Source organism: Buteo buteo, chromosome 13 (assembly GCF_964188355.1).
Source record: "Buteo buteo chromosome 13, bButBut1.hap1.1, whole genome shotgun sequence".
NCBI classification, from domain to species: domain Eukaryota; kingdom Metazoa; phylum Chordata; class Aves; order Accipitriformes; family Accipitridae; genus Buteo; species Buteo buteo.
Window position 1 is genome coordinate 2035239 of NC_134183.1, and position 21868 is coordinate 2057106.

Genomic DNA, 21868 nt, shown 5'->3' on the forward strand with positions numbered 1-21868 from the left:
GAAAGGTTTCCTGTGGGACATGCACGCCTGCCTTCCACCCTCTTTGACAACCCAGGCTGTGGGGCTTTTGCCTTGCCCTCCACAGAGCGGTGGCCCACCGTAAACCGTAAATCCCTCAGTCGTTCAGGGTTGCCCGGGACTGTGCTTCTCTTTGTCTTTGCTCGTGTTGGTGCCAAGAACCAGAAATCGCACAGGGCTTTTTATTTTTCAAGCTGATGTCTGAGCCTTCAGCGGGTAAGGAGATCTGCTCTCCCATACCCATCTTCAGTGACCTAATGTCCTAGTCATCCATTTGCAGAGCCTTCAGTGCAGTGTATCTGTAAGTGGTTGACATAGAAACATTAACCTTTCTCTTTTTGTGTCTTTTCTCACCTGAAGAAGCCGCTTGGGCTATTTATAATTTGAGTGTGTGCAGAATACCCAAGAGAGGGGCTGCAGCCAGAAGGCTGAGCTGGCTTTGAGTGTGGGCAAAGTGGCAGCAAGCTCTTTCTTTTCATTTTCCATGTAAATCTTTGTGTATCTGTTTGCTTACCCGTAAAACAGAGTCATTTTGAGGTTTGACATCTTCTTTGAAAGAGGCTGAACCTGTGTTATTGAAGCGGTGAAGTTATTGTGTGATCTTGGCAGCCTTTTCTAAATGAAATATTTGAAACAAATCTCGACAATGGGCTGAGTGTGTCACACAATATCTGCTATATATAATTAGAGGCTTCCCAAGCCTCAGCAGTGACCGTGGGATGTGCTGGAGTCCCTGCTGTTTCTGGACCACGCGTGACACCAGACTTGCTTGGCTGTGAGTTCCCGTCAGATGCTCTGGGGTCGGCAGCCCGTTGGCCGATTCGTGGTCATACTCATCCTGCCCCAGCTCTGATGTCCTCTCGTGGGAAGCGGGGACCTGGACAAGCCCATGGCCAGCAGCTGCTGTGCCACCTCCTCCTCTCCATGCTGGTGAGCATCTCCACCATGCTGTAGCTTCCACCATCGGCTGCTTCTCCCTCTCCAAAGAAGCAGTTCACTACGCACCATCTGTTGATTTTAATTTCCCATAATTTGTTTCCATGTGTATGTGATTTGTACTTTCATTAATTGTGCTGCTGAGCTTCTTATTTGTGAGACTTGCTTTGCAGCAGGGAAATCGTTGTGGTTTCTCCCCTCTGTCAAAGCTATTTTTGTTATTCACACAAATGAGCGCTTTTGTCCTTTGAATTTTGCTCTCTGGGCGAGTCTCGCTTAAAAAGAAATCTTTCGGAAGAGCAGTGCCAGACCCATTTGTGTGGAGCTTCATTACATCCTCATAGCTGTCCTGAGCACAGCCATTAAATGCCTTTAAAAAGATCTGCCTCCCAAACTTTGCTTAACCGCCTGCAGAGCAGAGACCTTCAGAACATCACCATGGGCAGGTGCAGCCCCTTTGGCAGTCGCAGCCCTCGGTGGCTCTGCTCCTGTCCCCGGGTGCTCGCCCATCTCCCGGGCGGGTGATGTTGGGCAGCGTGAGCACTTTGCACCAGCGTGTGATCGCTCCCGGGTCTGGCGTGTGCCCCAGTTCCTCTGGCTGTTTCACTAGATGGTGTTACCATCCAGACGTGATATTTTAGGGACAATTCGGAGTCTTCTTACCCCGTAACCCTGTACGTGGGGTTGATTGCTGCTGTCGTTTTCCCTGTCTCCATCCTGAGCCTTGGCACAAGGCTTGGATCGGGGCTCTGAGGAGTTGTCGAGTGTTTCAGCTCTCCGTGTTCAGCCTGGACTCGATGCAAATGCCGTGATTATCTGAGTTAGTGCTGATTTTTATGGTGTGTTTCCAAGGCAACTGGAAATTCAGAAGACCACAAACACACACACAGCCCTCTTCTTCTGAGACCTTATCCTCCAGTACACAGGTAAACACTCTCAGTGACATTTTCAACCTGTTTGAATGCTCATCTGAATAGTCCCCACTGTCCCCTCACGTGGCTACCAGCAGCTGGAGCAGGTAATTGCCTCCTTTGAAGGCTGTAAAAACCCAGCCAGCTACACAAACAGGTTTCCTTTTGTTCTTTGAATGTTTTTCCACCCCCCGCAACCTTGCTTGGAGTGGAGCGATACCAGAGAGGCCACAAAAACAAAAATGGGGATTTTGAACAAAGGAAAAAAAAAAAAGTAGCAGTGGTTTGACGCTTTCTGAAAATCAGATATTTTCTGGGAGGGACAGGGACCTGTGCCAGTGGTGAGAGGGTAAGAAAAGTTTGAGAGAGGGCAGGAGGAGAGCAGAGAAGGATGGAGCCGTTATCCCCGAGGAGCTGCATGGAGGAGGCAGCAGCGGATCACAGGTCTGTCGCACCCGCTGCCCTCCTGGGAAGTGCTCCTCGTCTGGTTTTCTTTGGGGTTTATGGGAATAACTGTAATCTAAAATCATGGGATTATCTGTAATATATAATAATCCGCAAGGTAGGAGTTTTCTCGGGGAGTTTGGGTTTCCTTCTGCTTTGGAGACTGTCTGTACAAGTGTCATGCTCGTATTTGGGCACGGGGAGACCAGAAACAGGGAAGGTGACATTGCTGGGAGCCTGGTCCTGGCTTAGCACAGCTCCCGGGGACTTCATGGGATAAATTGGTGTTTGGTTCTTCTGCAGCCCCCGTGGCACCAAGTCATCTGCACCTTGCAGGGACAACCCTCTGCAGAGAGGTTTGCTGAGCCTGAACCTTTGTGAACAGATTTTGGTGTTTTGCACTGCTCTGCTCCTTACTAAAATAATATTTCAGCTGGTGAGGATTGTGATCTTTTCCCCTCCAGTGCACTCATAAATACAAAAATCTCTCCTCTCTGTGTTGGCTTCACGAGAAACTGCTGGTTTGGGTTCATAGTGGGGAAGTACCCTGGGCAGTGTGGCAGGCTCCTGTATTGATCTTAGATTAAGTGAACTTAGATTAAAATGAGAAGGGTAATGACCTGGCCTGGAGTCCTGCTTTCCTGCTCATGCCAGTCTTTCTCCATTGGAGCGCAGGAGGTGGGACAGTCTCAGGGCTGTTGTAGGGTTTGACCTTACTGTTTTTTTCTTTCCTGTTTCAGAGGGTCTGGCTGTGGGAGTTGGATTCGGGGCTATTGGAAAATCAGCGTCTGCGACCTTCCAAAGCGCCAGGTAAGCCACAACACCTCTTCTGCTCTGCGTGCATCAGGTTTTGTGTGTGCCTTTGCCTCTTGGAGTTTGTCTGTCTGTCCCACGTTGCTACTGAGCCAGGGTGGTTGGAGATGCATTGACTGAAACTTGTCTGGATGCACAAGTGTGGGCAGAAGGAGCAGAAGAAATTCCTAGCGCTCTTGCATTTTCCTAGTGGTTGTGCTTGTCAGGGCGTGACAGAGAAATGCCAAGATTTTCCACAAAAGCAGCATCCCCAACGGGTAGGAGCAGCTGCCAGAGCTGTTGGAAAGCGTGCAGTGGCTTTGTTTTCCATTCCTGCCAAGCAGGGCCACTACTCTCTGTAATTGGTGGCAATAAAGACCCTCAATCCTCCCGGTATCCCTGCTCGCTTGCTCCCGGTATCCCTGCTCGCCTGCTCCAGCCTCGTCAGCGGCCGCTCTCACCCAGCTCAGTTTTCGGTAGCACTAGCATTGCCCCTGTGCCCCCATGCAAAACCTTTTGTGCTTCTCTAAGGGACTGGTGTGAACATGGGGGGGTTAATTCAGCTCCTCCAAACTGCTTGGAGGGATTTGGGGGGAGCTTGGGCTTCAGGTGCATTTTCATACCAAGCGGGAGCAAAACCTGGGGGGTACAGGGTGGGTGATAGCAGGGAGAGCCCTGCTGCTTCCCCACACCCAGCTGCCCCTGGCAGAGCTGAAACTGGGCTGACTGGGGACATTGCTAAAGAAATGGGAAAAAGGCAGAAGTCTGGTGCGAAGCAGGAGCTGGAGGAGCTGCCTCGGCTCTGGAAGAGCTGCTGGCACCTCTTGGCGGCTGGCTCGCAAACGGCACCCTCCTGCCCAGGCTCCTCGACGCGCCGTTACCGATTGCTTTTCTTTTTCTGTTTGAATTTTACACCTGAGACTCATAGCACACCACGTTCCCTTCGCCCTTTGTTTACCAGACCCATGCTGTAATTTATGTCGTCTGGGGACACGCAGTGTGTTTGGTCTGTGAATAACCTGCCCAGCCCTTATGGCTCGTGGATGAAAATGCCATTATGTCTCAGCCGCCTTGTTCCTGCCAGAGGATCTACGGGGCCTCAGGGATGGTTTTGGAGCCCTCCAGGTTGTTCAGCCGCTTCTCTGGCCAAGCACAAGCTGCATTTGTGAGGACTGTGCAAAGACCTGAGCAAAACCTTCTGTACCCGATGCCCTGTTACATCCCCAGCTGATGGGGGACCCATCCTGATAGCACGGGCTGGCACCGGGTACGCTGCCCCAGGGACTTTGATTGCAGCAGATATTATCCAGATTTGTGGTGAGAAAAGCAGGAAACACCAGCTCTAGACGCCGCGTTTTTCTAACCTTTTGAAATAAAAGGCTCTTCACAGAGTCTGTGGAGGCTCTAGAGATGCTTGAACAAAAGGACTTTTTTTCATCAGCTGCTCAGTAAAAGCTAAGAAGCCAGAAGCAGCTGGTTCTTTCTCTGTATTTACAACAGCATTAATCACGTTAGATGGAAGGTGGAGTCTGTACCATGAAAATACCAATGCAAATTTAGTCAGCTGCGAAAGGAGGCAAAATAACTTCATTGCCATCAATCTGTCTGTCACTGTCATCTGTGGGCAGCCCAAAAATCGCTTGGTGTAGCCTTCCGCTGTGAAGCCATTTGGAAATATCCGAGAGTAAAATTTTAGGTGGCTAATTTGTGTTATGTAGGTTTAAGAAACAGCAGTGGAATTATACTTCATGTGAGCTAACATGAGAAATAGAGCTAACTCTTTTGACACATCCGAAGGGGAAATTGCTCCTTGGCCAACCTCAGCTCTTAGAGGACATGACAGTCGTGATCCCCTTTGTGTCCATTATTTTGAAATAGCGTTTTAATGAAACAGCTGCGTGACTCGGTTTACCTCCTCCATTCTGCTTCTGCTTCCCCCTGGGTGTGACTAACCGCGTTAGCACCAAGCTGAGCCGGAGCTGGGGTGAGCTGCTTCTCGGGAAGGCTTATTCCTTCAAACTGTGAATTGTGCAAAAGTATTTATGAACGCTCCGACACGCTCAGAGCCCGAGCAAAAGATGCAGGATGCTTGCAATGGCTGCTGTATGTTTCCAGGCTTGGCTGTGACTTGCCCACGCTAACCAAAGGACCTTCCTTGCTGACTTGTGCTTGATGAATAAATGCTGGCTTGCTTGGGGAAGCGCGCTGCCTGATTGCATTGCTCCCAGAGGGGTGAAATCTCGGCAGGAGCCCGAATTCATTCCAGCTCACTGTAGGGCCCTGGTGAGACACAGCCGGGCTCTATCCCGAAGGGCTGTTCCCAGAGCCACGGGCTTTGCAAATAAGCAGCGTGTTTGCAGAGAGACAGTTAGGAAGAAGGGGAGAGCACCAGCCGCTCTGCAAACCGCAGCGGTGCCGCAGCAGCGACGTCTGGGCGTTGCGAGCAGCCGGGTGCTGCTCTGGCTTGGTTTGCTTTCAGGCTGGTCTGAAGCAAGCTCTCCGGGTGCAAACTGCCATGCACCGGCGCAGCTCAAGGGTGGGTGTTGCAACAGGGTCCCTGCCTGCCTCGGCTGGCCGGCACGGTCCCACGTGCTTCGCTTTTTTTCCACGTAGCGCAGCCGCGCTCCCCAGCTTTGTTAGGGTGAGGGTTAATACCCTGTTCCCGATACCTTGCGGGGATCCCGCAAGGCTTTTCCTAGACTAAGGACTTTCCCTGCACTGGTGGCTGGAAGGTTTCTCGGTGCTGCCCGTGGCAGGAGGGATGCTGCGGGGCTCCCACCCTGGCCGTGCGCTTGGGGCTGTGCCGGTGCAGAGCTCAGCCCTGGCCGAGCATGGCAAGGAACCCATTTTTGGGTTTTAAAGGATAGTGGGGCCGGGTGTGCTGCAGAGAAGCACAACCTGCGGTTGCTGGTGAGCACCAGCACGGGCAGTGTAAGCAGAGTAGTGCAGGCAGAGACCTGCAGCTGATGGTCCCAGTCAGGGGGAGACTTTGGGGTTTGGTTAAAAACCAAAAAAGGATGATTAGGAAGCAGGGTGGGATTCTCGCCTTTTAAAACACGCAGCGCTTTGCATGTGCTGGCATCACCTCTGCCGTTCTGTGACTCTCTGGTCTCTTGTAGGGTCCTGCCCCTTACCTCTACGCTTGCAGGATCCGACCCTCTGGGCTTCTCCATCCACCCCATCTCCCTGGAGCATCTTGGTGCTGCTTGCCAGGCCCCTGCCCGCACTCGTCCGCGTTTCTTTGCTGCCACCGGGTGTGCAGGCTCCGTTCCTGCGATCTCGCTCCTCCACGGCTCCTCTCCGCCAGAGCCAGGGCTCGCCCTTGGATTACAGCCCCTCACCTTGTGAATTGTTTCATTTATGGCTTGCGGCGTGGGGGGGAACCCACTTTATTTGGCTTGTCAGGGGATGCGAGCGAAACGTGGTCCCATGCCTGAGGAAGGTGGGGTCTCGCCGGTGGGGTTGGATCTTTGCTTTTGGTGCTCCTTCAGCTGGGCAGCACGCTTGAGCCTTTTTTTGGAAAGGTGATGTAGGTTTTATGGCAGTTTAGGCAGGGCTTAGGACAACGGGACGTCTGCTCTCGGGGTGTTTCCCATGGGGGGCTGAGTCGGTGCTCGTCCTCGGGCAGGAGCATCCCTCCCTGCTGCGGAGCATCCCTTCCTCCCTGCTGCGGGACTGCGGTTCGCCAGCCCAATTTCTTGCAAGGATAAAATCATCGGAAAGTCCCACGGGCTGGAAATAGTGGCTCAAGGACAAAGCTGCTGCGATGACAGAAGAGGAGTGAGACCCAGAGCGAGCGTGTGTCCGGGGTGGAGGAGCGATACCCGGGAAGAGGAGCGGTGCCCGGTGCGGGGTGCGCAGCGAGCCCCCGGGAGGGGAAGGTCCCCTCCAGATGTGAGCAGGGAGGCAAGAGCTGCTCCTGGCTTGCTTCCAGGCAGGAAGGTAAAGAGAAGGGCAGCCATGTCTTAAAAAAGCTGTTTTACCTCCCCCTCTTTGCACACTACAGCATGGTGGGGAGGAAACCCTCTCCACCTTGTGTGGCTGATTTAACAGGAACCAGATGGGGCTGGAGCTGCTGAGATCAAGACGGGCTGAATTTACACTTCCCTCGGCTGCTCTGGAGATGCGGAGTGGGCAGGAGTGCAGGCAGGGGTGCAGGCAGGGCTGTCTAACACTGGTGCACTTTGTCGGTGGTTTTCCCGGGGCTGGGTGTAGGAAAAGAGGGGCCGGGAGAGGTCCCCGCTGCTGGCCACGCTCCGCACGTTTCCATCCGCCGGGGCTGTGGTGCAGGGAAGTTGCGTGTGTCGGGGTGGTCTCCTCTCTCCAAGTCCCTGCTGGGTCTTTTAGAGGACAAAAGCACCCGCCAGTGAACCCTGGGGCAACCCCGAGCCCCTCATCCCGTGGGGGTTACACCAGCCACGCTGGGCAGATGCAAGGTGGGGTTTGGGGTTGGCAGGGAGGAGATCCTAAGTGCCCACTCCGCCGTCCTCTCTGGACCCAAATCCCTTCGAGACCCACCTCGGCGCTGCTGCGTTGGCACCCAGGAGCCTGCGGCATCTCCAATCCCTCATCCCCTGCCCACATGGTGGGAGCTCGTGCCTTGGCTGGAAACACAAGAGCGGAGGGGGAGGTGGGGTCCCTGGGGACCTCTCTTTTTCTCTCCCCTCCCTGACCCATCAGAGCTTCTTCCTTTGAGAATCAACACGAGGGGCTGGGTATCCCCCTCCCCATCCCACCCAGCATCGTGCCATTGCCTTGGTGTGATGACTGGATTTGGGGGGAGCCCAGTGGTGCAGGGGAGTGGAGAGGGATGTCCTGGGGGGGGTTAGTGGGGCTGTAGGAGACTAGTTCTATTTGCCCCTTACAAATCCTCCCTGTGCTATTTGCTTTCTGAAAGCAAGAGGCAGCTTGTAATCGTGCTGTATGCTAGCACACAAAAAACCAAATCTGTTTTCTTATGGAGCGTTGCTTCTTCCTGCAATTTTTTTCTGTCAAAGAGGAATTCACCATAAAATTAATTTCCTTGGTCAGGATTGCAGGAACTTCTGAACGTACCTGTGTTATACTGCAGAGTGAACAGAAAACTACCATAAAAAGCCTGTGCCAGCAATTTTGCTTTCGACAGGAGAAAGATTTGGGAATGTCTTTAAGATATGGACCCAGTGCCCTGAGGAGGCGGATGGAGGGTGAGGGCTTTGCCTCTGGACGGCAGCGGCGGGGGGAGACGGGCGAGTGGTAAAAGCAGGGCAGTTTCTGCAGCCGGTCTCATCTGTGCAGTGAGTGGGGGCTGGACTCGGATGGCTTCCTTGGCTGGCTGATTTGGGGGGGAAAAGGGAATCTGTTGCACAATTAGCTTTGAACTGGCTGGATTTTCTCTGCCAGTCCCTCCCTGGCTGATCTGCTCCTCTGTAATCACAGCACTGTGTTTCCAGCAGTTAGGATATCCACTGCATCACTGGCTGGCAGCACAGGCAACGGGCGATTCACCGGCTGGTACCTGCGGTTCTCCCGGTTGAGCTGTTTTCCATGTGGGATGTGAAGCCTGTGCACTTGGGATGCTCTTCCAGGGGAAATAATCTCCACGTGCCAGTTCCCTCTCGAGCATGGGAGCACAGGGGCTCTTCCTCCCAGTCTCTGTAGCATATGGTGGCTGCGTGGGTGTAACCTCCGAGTGTGTCATTTTGCAGCCTCAGTATTATTTTAATGTTGTTTGTGTGTGTAATTTAAAAAAATAGGATAAAAGGTTATTATTAAGGCTGGAAAATCAAGCCCGAAGCTACTGGGAGATGCTGGCAACACAATTGCCAGTGCACTTTTTGCTAGGATCCTTGTAAGCATGTGTTGCAAGCTGTGGTCTTTGCCCAGATGTCCTCTCTTTTCCCCGCTCCAGCTCCCCTGCCCTCACCGTCCATCTCTAGGTCCTCTGTGGTTTGGTTCAGGCTTCCTCCGAATCGTAGGACAGAGGGTACGTGAGCACCGCGGTGCCTGGCTGCAGCCCCGGGCGGTCTGCAGGGACAGAGCATCCTCTGAGGATCGGGGGGTCCTGGGGGGGACGGGGGTCCCCGGGGACCGGAGTTGCTGTCTGTTCTCATGCGACACAGCTCGGGAGCTGCGGGGCCACGGTGCGCTGCAGCGTTAACTCTGTAAGAAAGCAGCCTTTGTCACGGCATGAGGCTAAGTCCGGTCACAAGGGACAGTATGTGCCAGAAAATAAAATTTAAAAAAAAAGATAGTTTCAACTGCGGCAGGGTTTTCAGGTCCTGGGTAATCAGTGAGGTCTAAGTTTGGCAGAGGGATCATTTAATTTTAATTTCGGCCAGTGCTGCGAGCCATCCGCAGTCTGGGGCCGGGTGGTCCTGCAGCCCTTCAGCTTTGGTGCGATATGCGCTGCCGGGCTAAAGGGGCTAACCACGCTGAGATGACGGGAGACTTTTGCCTTGTCTGAAAAAGCATTCATCTCCTTTACCATATGTTTGCTGGGCTTGTTTCACTAAATACCTCCCTGTGCAATGGTTTGAACAGCCGAGCCTGGTGCTCTATCCCCACGTATCTTATGTTATGTTCGTATATTCGATATACGTATCGTATGTTATGTTCTGCATTTTTATTGCTGGCTTGTGTCTGTGCTGCCTGCTCTGGGCGCCTTCCCTGTGCTCCTGGCATGGATGGGGCAGAGCTGCTTCTCTACTTCTTCCATCAAAAATAGGAGGTGAGTTAGGACAGTGCGGACCTGACTGTTACAGCGAATAACTTGGCTGGTCGCAGGCAAGAAGTATCTGCAAGTCCGACTCAAACTGAAACGACAGAATAAAACGCGGATGGGATTTTACTGCGCTCCTCCTCTCCCAAAGCACATCGTGCATTTTTATTTTTCAACCCACCCCTGTTCCAGGGGTAGAAAGCTCATGTCCCTGCTGATGGGCAGGAAAGCAGAGGTGCCCGGGATGACCTGCAGGCTCCGGGCTCGCAGTCCGACACTGGCGGCTTCTGCAGAGCAAGAGCCGCAGCCGAACCATCCCCATCCCTGGTTGCTGCTCCTCTCCCGTCTGACACTAGGTGGTAACATCCATGTTCCTATCAGCCTGTTCTCCGCAGATTTGGGGCCGATTCATAGTTTTGCACCGCTGTAGGGCAAGCCCTGGAGCTAACGGGACTCCCAAATGTGGCTTTTTTGCTGGCGAAACGCCTAGCAGAGGGCTGCTCTTTCAGATGCGAGAGAGCGTTCAAATAAGTGAAACCGATATCGAGTTAAATGCTATAAATTACTATGAGCAGATGAAATATATGAAGGACTGTAAGTCTGAAAAATAAAGTGAAATGTTTTGTTAAGCCATGGGTGGTCTGGGCCCCGGGTCCTCCTAGGATACCGCGGATGCAAATAATTTAGAGAGGTTAAAAATGGCGCAGGCAAATTTTTGGCAAACCTCTGCTTTAGGATGAAGCGGAGTACGTTTAGGGGTGGGGGGGCCGCGGGGTGTCGGTTGCTGCCTCTGGTTTAAAGCAGGGGGAGTTGGGGAGGGCTCTGTTTGTGGTGACGATGGCAGCTTTCCCTGCGTGGCTGGGGAGCGATTCTGGGGGTTCACGTGGATCCCCTTTAGCAGCTGTAGCAGTCGGAGGGTGAGCCGGCGGCAGGGCAACCCCCCGGCTCTTGGGTGGGGGGCAGAGGCATCTCCCTCCTGTGGGGGTCACCCCCTCAGCACCCTCTTTTCCTGGGTGACGTGGACCTGCACCCAGCGAGCTTTTCTCACCTCAACCCCAAGCTCCTCGGGGCAAGGATGGATTCCTTCTCCCCTTCAGCAGCTCCCAAATCCAACCTTGTTGCATCCTCTTCTGCAAGCTGCAGGTAACGTTTTGTCCAGGGTCCGAGCCCTGCTCGCCGCAGATGCAAGGAAGTGGAAAAGTGCACGTTTCTGTGGGTTTAATGTTTAACTTGGGCTTGCCCTTCCCCAGCACCGCTCGGCTTGCAAAGTGCTTTTGGTGCCGACAGACTATCGCGTCGTGGCACCGGAGCTCCCACCAGCATCCCACCTGCCCTGGCTATCTCCTGAATGAAAGCTCCTATTTAGGGCAGCTGGAGAGCGGGTGCGAGTGTGGAAGTGATGTAAACAGATATTTTTTTTTTTTTTTTTTTTCCCCCTGATGATGATGGTGATGTTTCCTCCACTGCAGCACAATGGTTCCCATTCATCGGCCCTTTTGCTGGGAATGCTGGCCTTGTTTTGATCTGTTGTGCCCACAGATTGTTTCCTGTCCAGCTTTGGTAAAACAGACAGAAAAGAGGCTTCGAGTTGACAGGCAGACTTTGACTATGGCTTGGAAAATATTATTTCATGGGACAGCCTGTGCCTCCCACGCTGTGTCTCTCAGGCTGGAAGAAAAAAAAAAATCGGCTTGATTAATGTACGGAGATTGAAACCAGGCGAAAATTTTATACTGTGTTTTCTCTGAATGAATGGAAATCATTGTGGTCTGAGAGACAGCAGAAGACACACTGGGTTTTTCTCTCGTTCGCACACATACAATCTCTGCCTCTTGCTTATGAATAGACCCACAGTGGAGCTAATAAAGAGGTTGCTCGGGTAGGATCAAAATGTGGGGTTGAATCCCAACCTCTTTATCGGATGAAGGCCGTGCACAGAAACACCTAATGGAAGAAACCCACTTATTGATGGTAGGCGAGGTGGGGCTGCACGGGGATTTCCACGTTTCCCTGGGATCCCAGACAAATGGTGCTCCTGCAGCCAGGCTGCTCCTGCCCGAGGTGCCGAACAAAGCCCAACGCTGCCGCTGGTTACAAAATAAAACTGTTGGAAGATGCTTATTAAGCACCTTTTAATTAGCCTCTCCTGAAGGTAGATATTATTACTAAGTGAGAGTTAACGAGCAGGATAGGTTTCTCGAGGGTTTTTCTTTTGTGAACGGTGGGGATGGTACCCAGGTGCATTTTCACCATGGCTGGTGATCTAGAGAAGAAGGTGGCCTGGAAGGGTTTGGTGAGCCACAAACCGGGACCGTGGCTCCTCAGCTGCTGCGTTTCTCATCGTGGCTAATGAACCTCAGCAGGGATGGCTGAAGAGATGGAGAGGAGAGGGAGGCTGCTGCCGGTGACGACGGCTTCTTCCCACAGAAGCCTCAGAAGCAGATGTCCCAGCCCCTGTGTGCAAACGTGCAGATTGGCTTTAAGAGAAGAGATGCACAATTTAGGGCAGAAGAACAGGTCTCGGTGCTGGATGAAATCACGCTGCATGGATGTTGGGAAAGCATTCTGCTCCATCACTTGCTGGGAGAGCTTGGGCTTCGGTTTGGCAGGGAGGGGACAGACGTCCCGCGCTCGCCCTGCTGGAGCAGCAGAGCTGATGCACGTGCGCTCCATCTGCCAAAGTTTTGTAGTTCTCTCTTTGCCCACCGGAAAACAGTTATTGTAAACGGGTATTACACCTCTTCTAGGTCCTTAGGAAAAGGAAGCGGGTGCCTGGGAAGCAAAGTGAGGTAGGCTTGTACGGCTTTCCCCCCCGGAGATGTTTGCAGGGCTGTGCAGTATCTCTGTCATCCTGGATGGAGTTCCCCAGTTCTTGTTTGAAGCCTTAGCAGATGCTGCAGGACCGCTCCGATGCGCTTGGTTTGTGGTGTAGGGGAGATCTCACGAAGCAGCCCCCGGTGCAAGGCTGAACAGAGGATGGCCGTGGTCCGTGGAGTGGCAGAGCCTCCCTTCCCGCTCCTTATCCTTGATAAACAAACTTACACCACTGACAGACAGGAGCCAGACTGACCACGATGTCTTGGCTTCCTCCTGTATCCAAGAAAAATTATTACTGCGTGAATAATGAATCAGTGTGACACCAAACACAACAGCGTGTTCAGCATCTCCCGGAGCAGCTCCGGAGCTGCCGACGGCTCCCGTCATCTTGCATGGCCAGGTCTGCGGGAAGGGCAAAAAAAATGCGGTGGGAAGCGGTGTGGCCTGCAGTGTTTTTATTGAGCTGCCTTCAAAGCTACTAGATGTTTTCCTCACCAGGAAAATATTTGTTCTCTTGCAGTGCCTGGATAGTCTATCGTCCTGCAGACGGACCTGCTTCCCATTTTGGTGCAATGCTGGAGGGTTAAATCTGGGGTCTTACGGTGCTTTGCCACTCAGTCCCTGATGCGGAGAGATGCAGGCAGGGAGCAGAGACCTTGTTTTCCAATCTTTGGATCAGGAGCAGGATGTAAACATTTTCTTGGTCCTCAAAAAACGCGGTAGCTTGGTTTGGTCGAAGTAATCGGGGTTGCTGGAGACTGGGTTCAGGGTGAATTTAAATTTGTGGGGGAGACTTCCCCAATGCAAACCAGGTCTCTGGACCCCAGCAAGGACCCTCGCCTGCCTACAGCACCGCAGGTCCTCTGGGCGATGGATGGGCGGTGGGAAGGCGCTTATGTCCCACCGTCAAGCAGAGGCAGGGGGAGCCGTGCCGAGCCCCCCCGGCAAAGGGAACCCATTTCGGATTGGCAGCTGCTGTCAGGCAAGGCTCCAGCCGGGAGAGCGGTAGTACTTGGCAGCGAACCGCGTCTCGAATGGTTTACCTTGGCCTTGTGATGCTGGTCCTGCCTCCTGCCAAGCTGGGGAGGTCGGGGTAGGTCCGTTCCCTCCATCCCCATGCACCCGTGCTGGGGGGGGATGCTTTTTGAGTCTTGCAAGCGGGTGCTTGGCTGGCCGGGGCTGGTTTTCCATTGCATGGACAGCTGCTCTTTCCAAGGCAGCCGGCTGTCAGAGGTCGCTCTCGGCTGGCGATGCTGATGGGGAGCCTGTGGAGATGCCAAAGAGGGAATTTCGGAGCAGAGCTGTGTGCTGGCTGCTGGGTCCCATAGAGGTGCTGGGCAGGGGGTGAAGAAGATGAGAAGCATCTTCCGAAAGCAGCCAAACTGCAGGCTGCTAGAGAAAACGGGTGTTTTGTGCTTTCCTGAAATTCAGAAACCAAAATTCAAGGCACTCGAAGTCAGTGTCTCAGGGAAACCTCCCCAAAGTGGTGCAGCCCATGGCAGAGCCAGGCTGAGCAGCATCCCTTGGGCTCTGTGCTTTGCATCCGCATGTCGGAGGCTCCTTTGCCACATTGGTGCTGGCAGGTTTGGTGGCAACACTCGTTCTTCTTCACTTGCCTGTCCCTTGTCCAAGATGATTGGGTCGAAAGCCCGTAGCAGCCCAGCCTCCGCTGGGCCCCAGCTCCTGGGGCTGGATGGGTGCTGCAGCCTTTATTTATTGCCCCGGGCTGGAGGAGGAGAAGACCTCCCAAGTCAGCAGGGAGGTCTCTAAAGCCTGGCTGGGAGCCGGGCTGCTGGCTACGAATCCCTCACTGGCCGTTCGCATTTACATCACCGTTTGTATAAATAGTCTCCCCTCCTCTCTCACTTCTTCCTTATCCCTTACTCAAGTGTCTGGACCAAGGAGGGGGTTTGGTTGATTTGTAATACTTATGAGAGACAGCTGGCCTCCCAAACAACATCTGGCTCCGTGGAAAGTCTGCGTAATGGTTGCTTTCTTCTCTTTCTGTGGTGGTCACTGCGTCTGCAGATACAACCTGAAGGGCAGGGGATGCCAGGAGCAGCTCCCACGTGGAGCGCTTTGGCTTCTCGCCTCCCTGCGAGAGGGCTTTGCGGGTTGCTGGCCGACCCTTTCCCCAGGTGTGCTGTTGGCCGACTGAACGGTTTCTGGCCGAGCTATGGCTGGGTGATGCAATGGCTCAGCAGCCTGTGGTGGCCCTGCAAGAGAAGAAGGCTTCAGCTCTGTGTCTGCGAGAACCCCTGAGCAGCAGCTGCTGAATGCACTGTAATGCTTCCCCAGGGCTCCGGCTCACCCTGCGCCCCGTGTTGGAGGTGAGGCACTCGTGGTTTTCGATGCAACCATGTTGGGTGTCTGCATCATCCACTGGTGTTGTACAGGAGAGCGGCTGGGGAGGCTGCCCAGAGCTGGGGAGGACCACGGAGGGGTCCCGGGGCCGGGTCTCCGTGGCAGTGTGCGATGCTCTGGCCGGAGGACGGATAACGATGCAGTCCCATGACCTGGCAATCACAGGTTCTCCAGGACCTTACCACAAAGGTCTGTCCTGCCCAGCTTTGATCCGCAAAGTGCACCCGTTCAGTTCCTGTTCACCTTAAAATAAAAGAAAGAGGGCAAAGAAAAAATCAGAGAAAGAAAAAGCCATTATCCCTGTTTATCTTATCAAGATAATGCCAAACAAAGCTCACTTTGAACACCAGGTTTGTCTTTGCAGCCCCCGTGGTTTGTTCCTCTCTTTAGCAGCCTGGTTTAAAAATAAACCCTCCAAGGAGGGGAAGCAATTTGAATGAAGACATTGTTACTGTACACGATGTGATAATAGGGCCTTTTATAGCTACAGCTGTTAGTAAATTGTTTAGTTCCAGGTTTTCGGGCTGCATAAAGGAGCCGCTCTGGTGCTTTCACTCTCTCCTGTGGCGTGTTTGAACAGCGATGCTGCAGGAGAGGGAAGAGGAGAAACCGTTTCAGTACTTTTAATTTTGCTCTTAGCTAATGATCCCCATCAGGATTCAAATGGGGACGCGGGGGAATCATCCGTGAGCCCCTTGATGCAACCCTGCCATGGCGGTGGGAGCAAGTGGGATGCTGAGCTCCATCCCCATGTTACTGCAGGCACCTGAGAGAGGATGAGTGAAATACATATGTATATGGATCTATACGTATAGCTGGGCTTTTGATTCCCTTCAGGTTCTTTTCAGCCCCTAGCAGGGAGGAAGAATAATGTCCTTATTAACTACAGTCATCCTTCTTCCCTTGCCTTGCTCGAGGCTTTTGTTTTCTGTAAGCGATGGGGGCCGTGTGTGCCGATGGCTGCCTGGATCTGGAGGACAAAGCAAAAAAAAAAACCCTAAAAAATACCCCCTAAACCTTTCCTCTGCCCCAGCATGCTATTTGCACTGAGATTTCCATGGCATGTAAAATCATTTTCTATGTGAAACGTGCTTATAATTAAAAGATTCATACAAAAAGGAGAGGCTTGGTATTTTTGCATGAAGCTATAAACATTAATTGGCAGGTATTATTGGGAATTTTTATAGGTGGGCCATAATCCCAGCCCTGCTTTTAGACCACCCAGCTTCTGTGTGTGTTTAATTTTTTAAAAAATATTTTAATAACCTTTATAAGGTTCTGTATCTCCCTCCAGCTCTAGCCCCACCCAAGATCAATGCAGCCACATCGTTAAATCCCGCTTTATTTATGGGCGTGCCTATATGAATATGTAAAAATCTAAATTGTCTGCAGTCTGATGCTGTTTAAAATAGAGTTAACGAGGTCTCATATGAGGGTCTTCTTAAAGTATTTAAAAATAGGTGCTTCTGACTTGTAGGGTCTTAACCGAAACCTCCTGGTGATGGTTAGAGTTGGAAGGTGCTGCCTGTGGCTCCTCAGTGGCTGCCAGGGAAGGATGTTCTTGGTTTCTGCTCGAAAATGGAGAAATTTCTGTCCAAGCCATCACTTTCGGGAGCCGGCTCTGACAAGGTGCGAGCTCTTGCTGTCCCCACAGACTCTTCTTTTTATGGTCTTTGCCATTCTGCTTGTAACACTTTGGTGGGATTTACAGGGTGCTTCGGGGCTGGGTGTCTGCAGGGCTTGGGGTGGCCCCTACTGACGCTGAGCTTTTTCTCTTTTGTCATCGATATGCTTCTGAAAAAGGAAAGATGCTGTGAATAACAGCAACTGTGGGAGCCCTGCAACTCTGCGTGCTGCTTTTTAATGCTGCCTTCCTATCCTTATCTTACAAACAGGGAAACTGAGGCAGGTCCCCACTGCATGGGCAGAGGGGAGCCCGTCGCAGGGGCTGAGCCTCTCCGGGGACTCACCCACCCGTCATCCCACCTCGGGCCGGATCCCCACCTCCCCGCCGGGCTGGGCAGAGCTGGGGACCACCCGCCAGCTGCCGGGATCCCGTTTGTGCGCGGGCGATGTCACCAGCGTCAGACCTGGGAATAGTTGGGTTTTGGGCTGGTCCCTTTCCTTGGGCATGAATTTAACCCCAGTAAATACGATGGGGAAGCGATGCTGAGAATAGGAAGCGATGTCTTAATCTGTTTATCAGTATCTGTTAACTTTTTAGCTAGGTGGACCATAACTGTCCAAATAGAAATTTCTCTGTGCGATGGATCCTGCTTTTCATTACGTGCCGTGAGAGCAAGCGGGAGGGCGAGGGCGATTCCTCCTGGCTTACATCTCCTGCAAAGGGGGTTTTGCAGGGAGTGACTCCAGGGCCTGGGTCACGTCTCCTGCTCGTTTTGCAGATACCAGCCTTGGAGAGCTGGAGCTGGGTGAGGCTCGGCCGACGCTGGCCAGATCCTGCGCTCACAGGTCGCGTTCACGCTTTTATCTGGCAGCAGGAAAAAGCACCGAGGCTCCCCGAGCCTTTCCTGCTGCGTAGCCGAGGTCAAAACATGGCGAGAGAGAAGAGAGCAGGAACACACGGAGCTCATGAAACGTGTCTTTGTGCTTTCCAGATCAGGGGAGATGTGAACTTTTACCCTGTGCGTGAGTCTGACTCATAAATCAAACAGTTACATGAATAACCGGGCAGATAAGAATACAGATTTTAAAACCCCAGAGGAATAAATAGTCCCTAGACAATGGGACCCCTCCGTGCGATCCGGCGGTAGATACACGCCTGCTGTAACAGAACAATGACCGCTGGCCGGCCGTGCACAGCCCCGGTTTCTATCACTTATCGCCCGCCCCAGCCGACATCGAGGTTTTGAACTTGCTCTTGCTGGCAGCTGCTCGCATCAGGGCACGGCTGGAGGAGGGTGTCCGGACTCGTGTCCTTTCGGCTGAGCCCCCCCTGGCTTCGCTGGGATGGGGAGGAGATGCCGCAGCCCCGCAAGGCATCCGAGCCCAGGCTGGCAGTGCCTGGTACCCGATGGGACAACCCTCACGTGTACCGCGTATCTCGTGGGGTGTTCTTGCACCCTTAGCCAGCTGCCTCGGAGGGCTTGCCTACCTTTGCGTGCCAGTCCCCGGTTTCCTCGGCCAGTTAAGCCATAAGGATAACAACTTGGTGGTTCATGTGGGAAGGGTTTGGGGGGAGGGGGGAATCAGTCCTTTCGGGGGAGTGCAAGAGGATGCAGTGACCGTGAGATGGGTCGGGGAGCTGAGCTTTGTGTTAGATGTTGGTCGAATTGGGATTCGGGAGGGGAGGAAGGACAGGTCCTCGGTGCTTGTGCAAGTCTAGCAAAGACACGTGTGCCGTGGGTAGGACGCAGAGCACGCCAACACGCGGCAGGGTTGGGGAAAGGAAAGTAAAAAAAAAAAAAAAAAAAGTCCTGCGTGTTTTAGCCGAGTGATGTAACTTGAAGATGGAACCAGCTCAGGCACGTGAATGTGTTTGGATGCTTCATGCACAGACCCATCCCCATCCCCATCACCTTGGTGTGCAGGATGCAGCCGGCCGGCTGGCGCGGGGGCTTCCCCATCCCGCCGGCCCGAGCCATGCCGGAGCGGAGGTTTGCCGGAGAGGGGAGGTGGGTGGCAGCCCCGTCCCAAGCTGGCCTGGCCCCGGTGGGGATTTGTGTTGGGAAAGCCGGAGAATTTCTTGCTCTTCAGCTAAAGTTCATGTCCCGGCTGCCGCAGTCAGAGGGGAGAGCAGGTTTTACGACTTTGAACTTAGCTTACGCGCCTTTGGGATAAATTAAGGGTAAAATTTCCTGAAATTGTAAATGTTTACTGCGTGCGGATCCAGAGCGGTGTATATTTAAGGCTGGCAGAGGGCCAGGCAAGCAGATGTGACACAGACCAGGCGGTACGCTGCTTAGGAGCCCAAGCCATTGGATGGGAAGAGGGAGGGAAGGGGTAGGAAGAGGTATGGAAGTGGCTACTGAGGAGCAGTGCCGAAAGAGCCGAGTACCGGGGGAGCAGGCGTTGCTTCCATTGGGATGTGCCTACCACGCACAGCTCTCGCAGAGACCCTACGGGAATTCCTCTATTCCCAGGAGCAGGCTGGCGGAGCAGCTTGCGCACAGGCTACGTAACTGCTCAAACCCGTGCCCCTTTCGTCTTGTGTTTTTGCGGTTCTTATGGGAGATGGGTGTCCCTGCGACCGTCCAGCCCGTTCCTGCCTCCTGATCTCTGCAGCTCTTCCTCTGGTTGGTGCCCCAAATTCTTTCCTCCCGCTTCTCCTCTTCTCGTTGTTTCCTTTCAGACGTGCTGGCTGTCTCTGGTGCCGTTTGGAAAGCACCTTGCTCGTGGCACGGTTTGGGTGGAGGCTCGGCTGCCGACTTCCAAATGAAACCAAGGTGCCTATTTTTGTCGGATTTCATTCAGATGTAACCTCCAGTCTGGTTTTATGTCTGAATAACTGGGAAATCGTGCAGTGGCTACCAGCCTGGTTGTTTCTTTGTCGGTGAGGAGGAGAGCTGAGGGCTCTCAGGCTCAAGGCGTCGTGCGATGGGCAGCACATGCTGCATCCCCTGCCTGGGATGGGGCTCCATGCTGCATCCCCTGCCTGGGATAGGTTCCATGTTGTTCCACGCATTTCTCTGTCCCGTGGGTAATGGGGCTGGTGGCTGCACTCAGGAGAAGGAGGCACAGTAGGTTTGTATCCACTTTTTTTTTTTTTTTTTTCTTTTAATGGTTTTGAGCGTTTGAGATGAAAGATACTGCATTATCAAAGGGCAAACCTGCGGGAGTAACATCCTCCCACCTGCTTTTGCAGGTTTGGCCTTTGAAACGCCGAGCACGTAAAGCGACGGACTCCCCGGCAGCCCTGTGCGCCCCTGGATGGCTCAGCCTGCTGCTCAGGGTGGGAGCGCGGTCCAGCGGCCGTCGGGGCTGGCGAAGGCGACCGCTGCCGCCCTTCTCCCCCCCGGGGCAGCTCCCCGTCCGCCTCCTCGCGTGAGAGCCTCCCGTAACGCCGGGGCAGAGCGTGCCGGCAGCCGTGTTGAACAGGTAGGGCAGGTATGGGGAAACGCTCAGGGCCCCGCGCTCGCCGCAGAGCTCCTTCCCACCTGCGAGCCCTGATCAAACACCTCGACGGGCGGCCCGAGTGGGAGCCATGATGTAATCTTGGGAACCCAAAACAATCGGCCCTTTCATGGCAAGACGATAACAATCAAAACAGTATGTAAGGGCCTGCCATGCAAGAATACACATGCACATTATACACTGGAGGGAATTGAAAGCCGTAGTGAAAAGGGGCTTGTTAAGAATATGTAGCCTGCTTTCATAATCAGTTTGTAAAAGAATAGGCCCTTGAAAACAAGGGTTTAGGCTTATAGAAGGCTTTCTGTGCCTTGACCTTGCAAATATGCAGAGATGCCAACTTTTTTTTGAAAGTGAACTTGGAGTCTCCCAGCGTGGTGCCACAGCAGTTGGCAGGCGAGCTGGGGGTAGGAGGTCCAGCCCCGGTACGTTCCCGGGGGCCATGGAGTCTTTCCCTCTCACCACGAGGAGCTGGTCCTCGGTGGAGCTCCACCAGGATGCCACGGTTTTACCTTTTCTTCCTTAAAACTGCAGCACTGGGCTCTGCTGCAGAAAAGGATCAGCCAACGCAAGGGCAGACCCATCCCAGCGTCGCTGGCTGCCTGCAGAGCTCGTGCGTAGATGGCATGTGTCCTAGTGACATTTCTGTTCCCAGATCGAGAAGGTTACGGAGGATGTCACTGCCATCACCACCATTTTACAGACGGGGAAGTTGAGGCAGAATGCTGGGAAAGGTAACATGTCCAATGCATGTTGGCTCCTTGATCCTGGATGCTTCCAAGGACACCTGAGTCCGTTGTGCCCAAACAGAGGAGACACCCAAGTGTCATTCCCGTTCCCGTGTTGGCCAGTGTGCTGGTGGCAGAGCTGCTAACGGGGCACGCGCATCCCCAGGCAAAGATCGGCGCAGTTTCCCTTGGGCTGCTCTTTCTTTAGACTAATGCATGTTTGTAGGTTGGGGATGAGCCACAGGTTATCGTCCCTGTCTGCAAAATGTCTTCTAGGTGGGTTCGGGTGACCCGTCAGACCAGATGGGATCTGCTTCTAGCACCCCTCTATCAGTTATTCCCCCCGTTCCTTGCTTTAGAGACCCTCATGTCTCTAAATGTTTCATCCTGATGATTGTCCCTCTGGCTACGATGGCTCATCTCCCCGTTCTCATCTCCTCTGTGTCCCGTAGCTCGCCGTGGGCACCCGGAGTTTCGGCTCCCCTGGGCCAGGCTGCTCCAGTCTGTCTTTGTGCATCTGTTTTACAATGTATTTCTTTGCAGTCGGGGGAAGCCTTCCAAGAATCCCCACCTATTTCCGTAATAAGGACGTCTTTGTTTTCCCCGTACACAATGCAGCTTTGATTCGGTTGCTTTCTCACCGACCGTGTTGCCGTCAGCTCGACACGGGAGCTATGGAGAAGGTGTGAGGTGTGCGCGGCTCAGCGGCAAAGGGGGAGAGGAATGTCCCTTGGGATGGTTTTATTTCACAGTTGGGGCATCGGAGGTAAATATTCTTTGCCTTAGCACCCGGACATCTCCCGAGATGCTGTGCTTGGCAAACAGAGGTGGCCCCTCGGCAGCGAGTGGAGGTACCCTTCATGCAGTGAACCGAGGCAAAGCAAATAGGAAGGCTTGTGTGTTCCTGGCCTCCATGCTGTCATGGAGTTATCCTCATCCTGATAAGATTAGTGTCCCTGGGAAAGGCTCAAAAGGCCCCAAAGTCCGAGAAATGTTTGGGCAGAGCTGCAGTGGGAGGAAGCGTCGAAGGAACGAGCGGTCCTAGGGATGGGGGAGTCTGGTCCGGG

At 53.5% G+C, this 21868-nt stretch overlaps 1 protein-coding gene across 3 annotated transcripts in view; it reads left to right on the forward strand.

The window, feature by feature from the left end:
• The window catches only part of SLC39A11 (solute carrier family 39 member 11), a 116374-nt gene that overhangs the window by 88387 nt on the left and 6119 nt on the right, over window positions 1–21868 (forward strand). For all 3 annotated transcript variants that reach the window (XM_075044206.1, XM_075044207.1, XM_075044209.1), the window contains exon 7: window positions 3050–3119. In XM_075044206.1, coding sequence (XP_074900307.1) covers window positions 3050–3119 — 70 coding nt within the window. The remainder of the gene's footprint in view (window positions 1–3049; window positions 3120–21868) is intronic.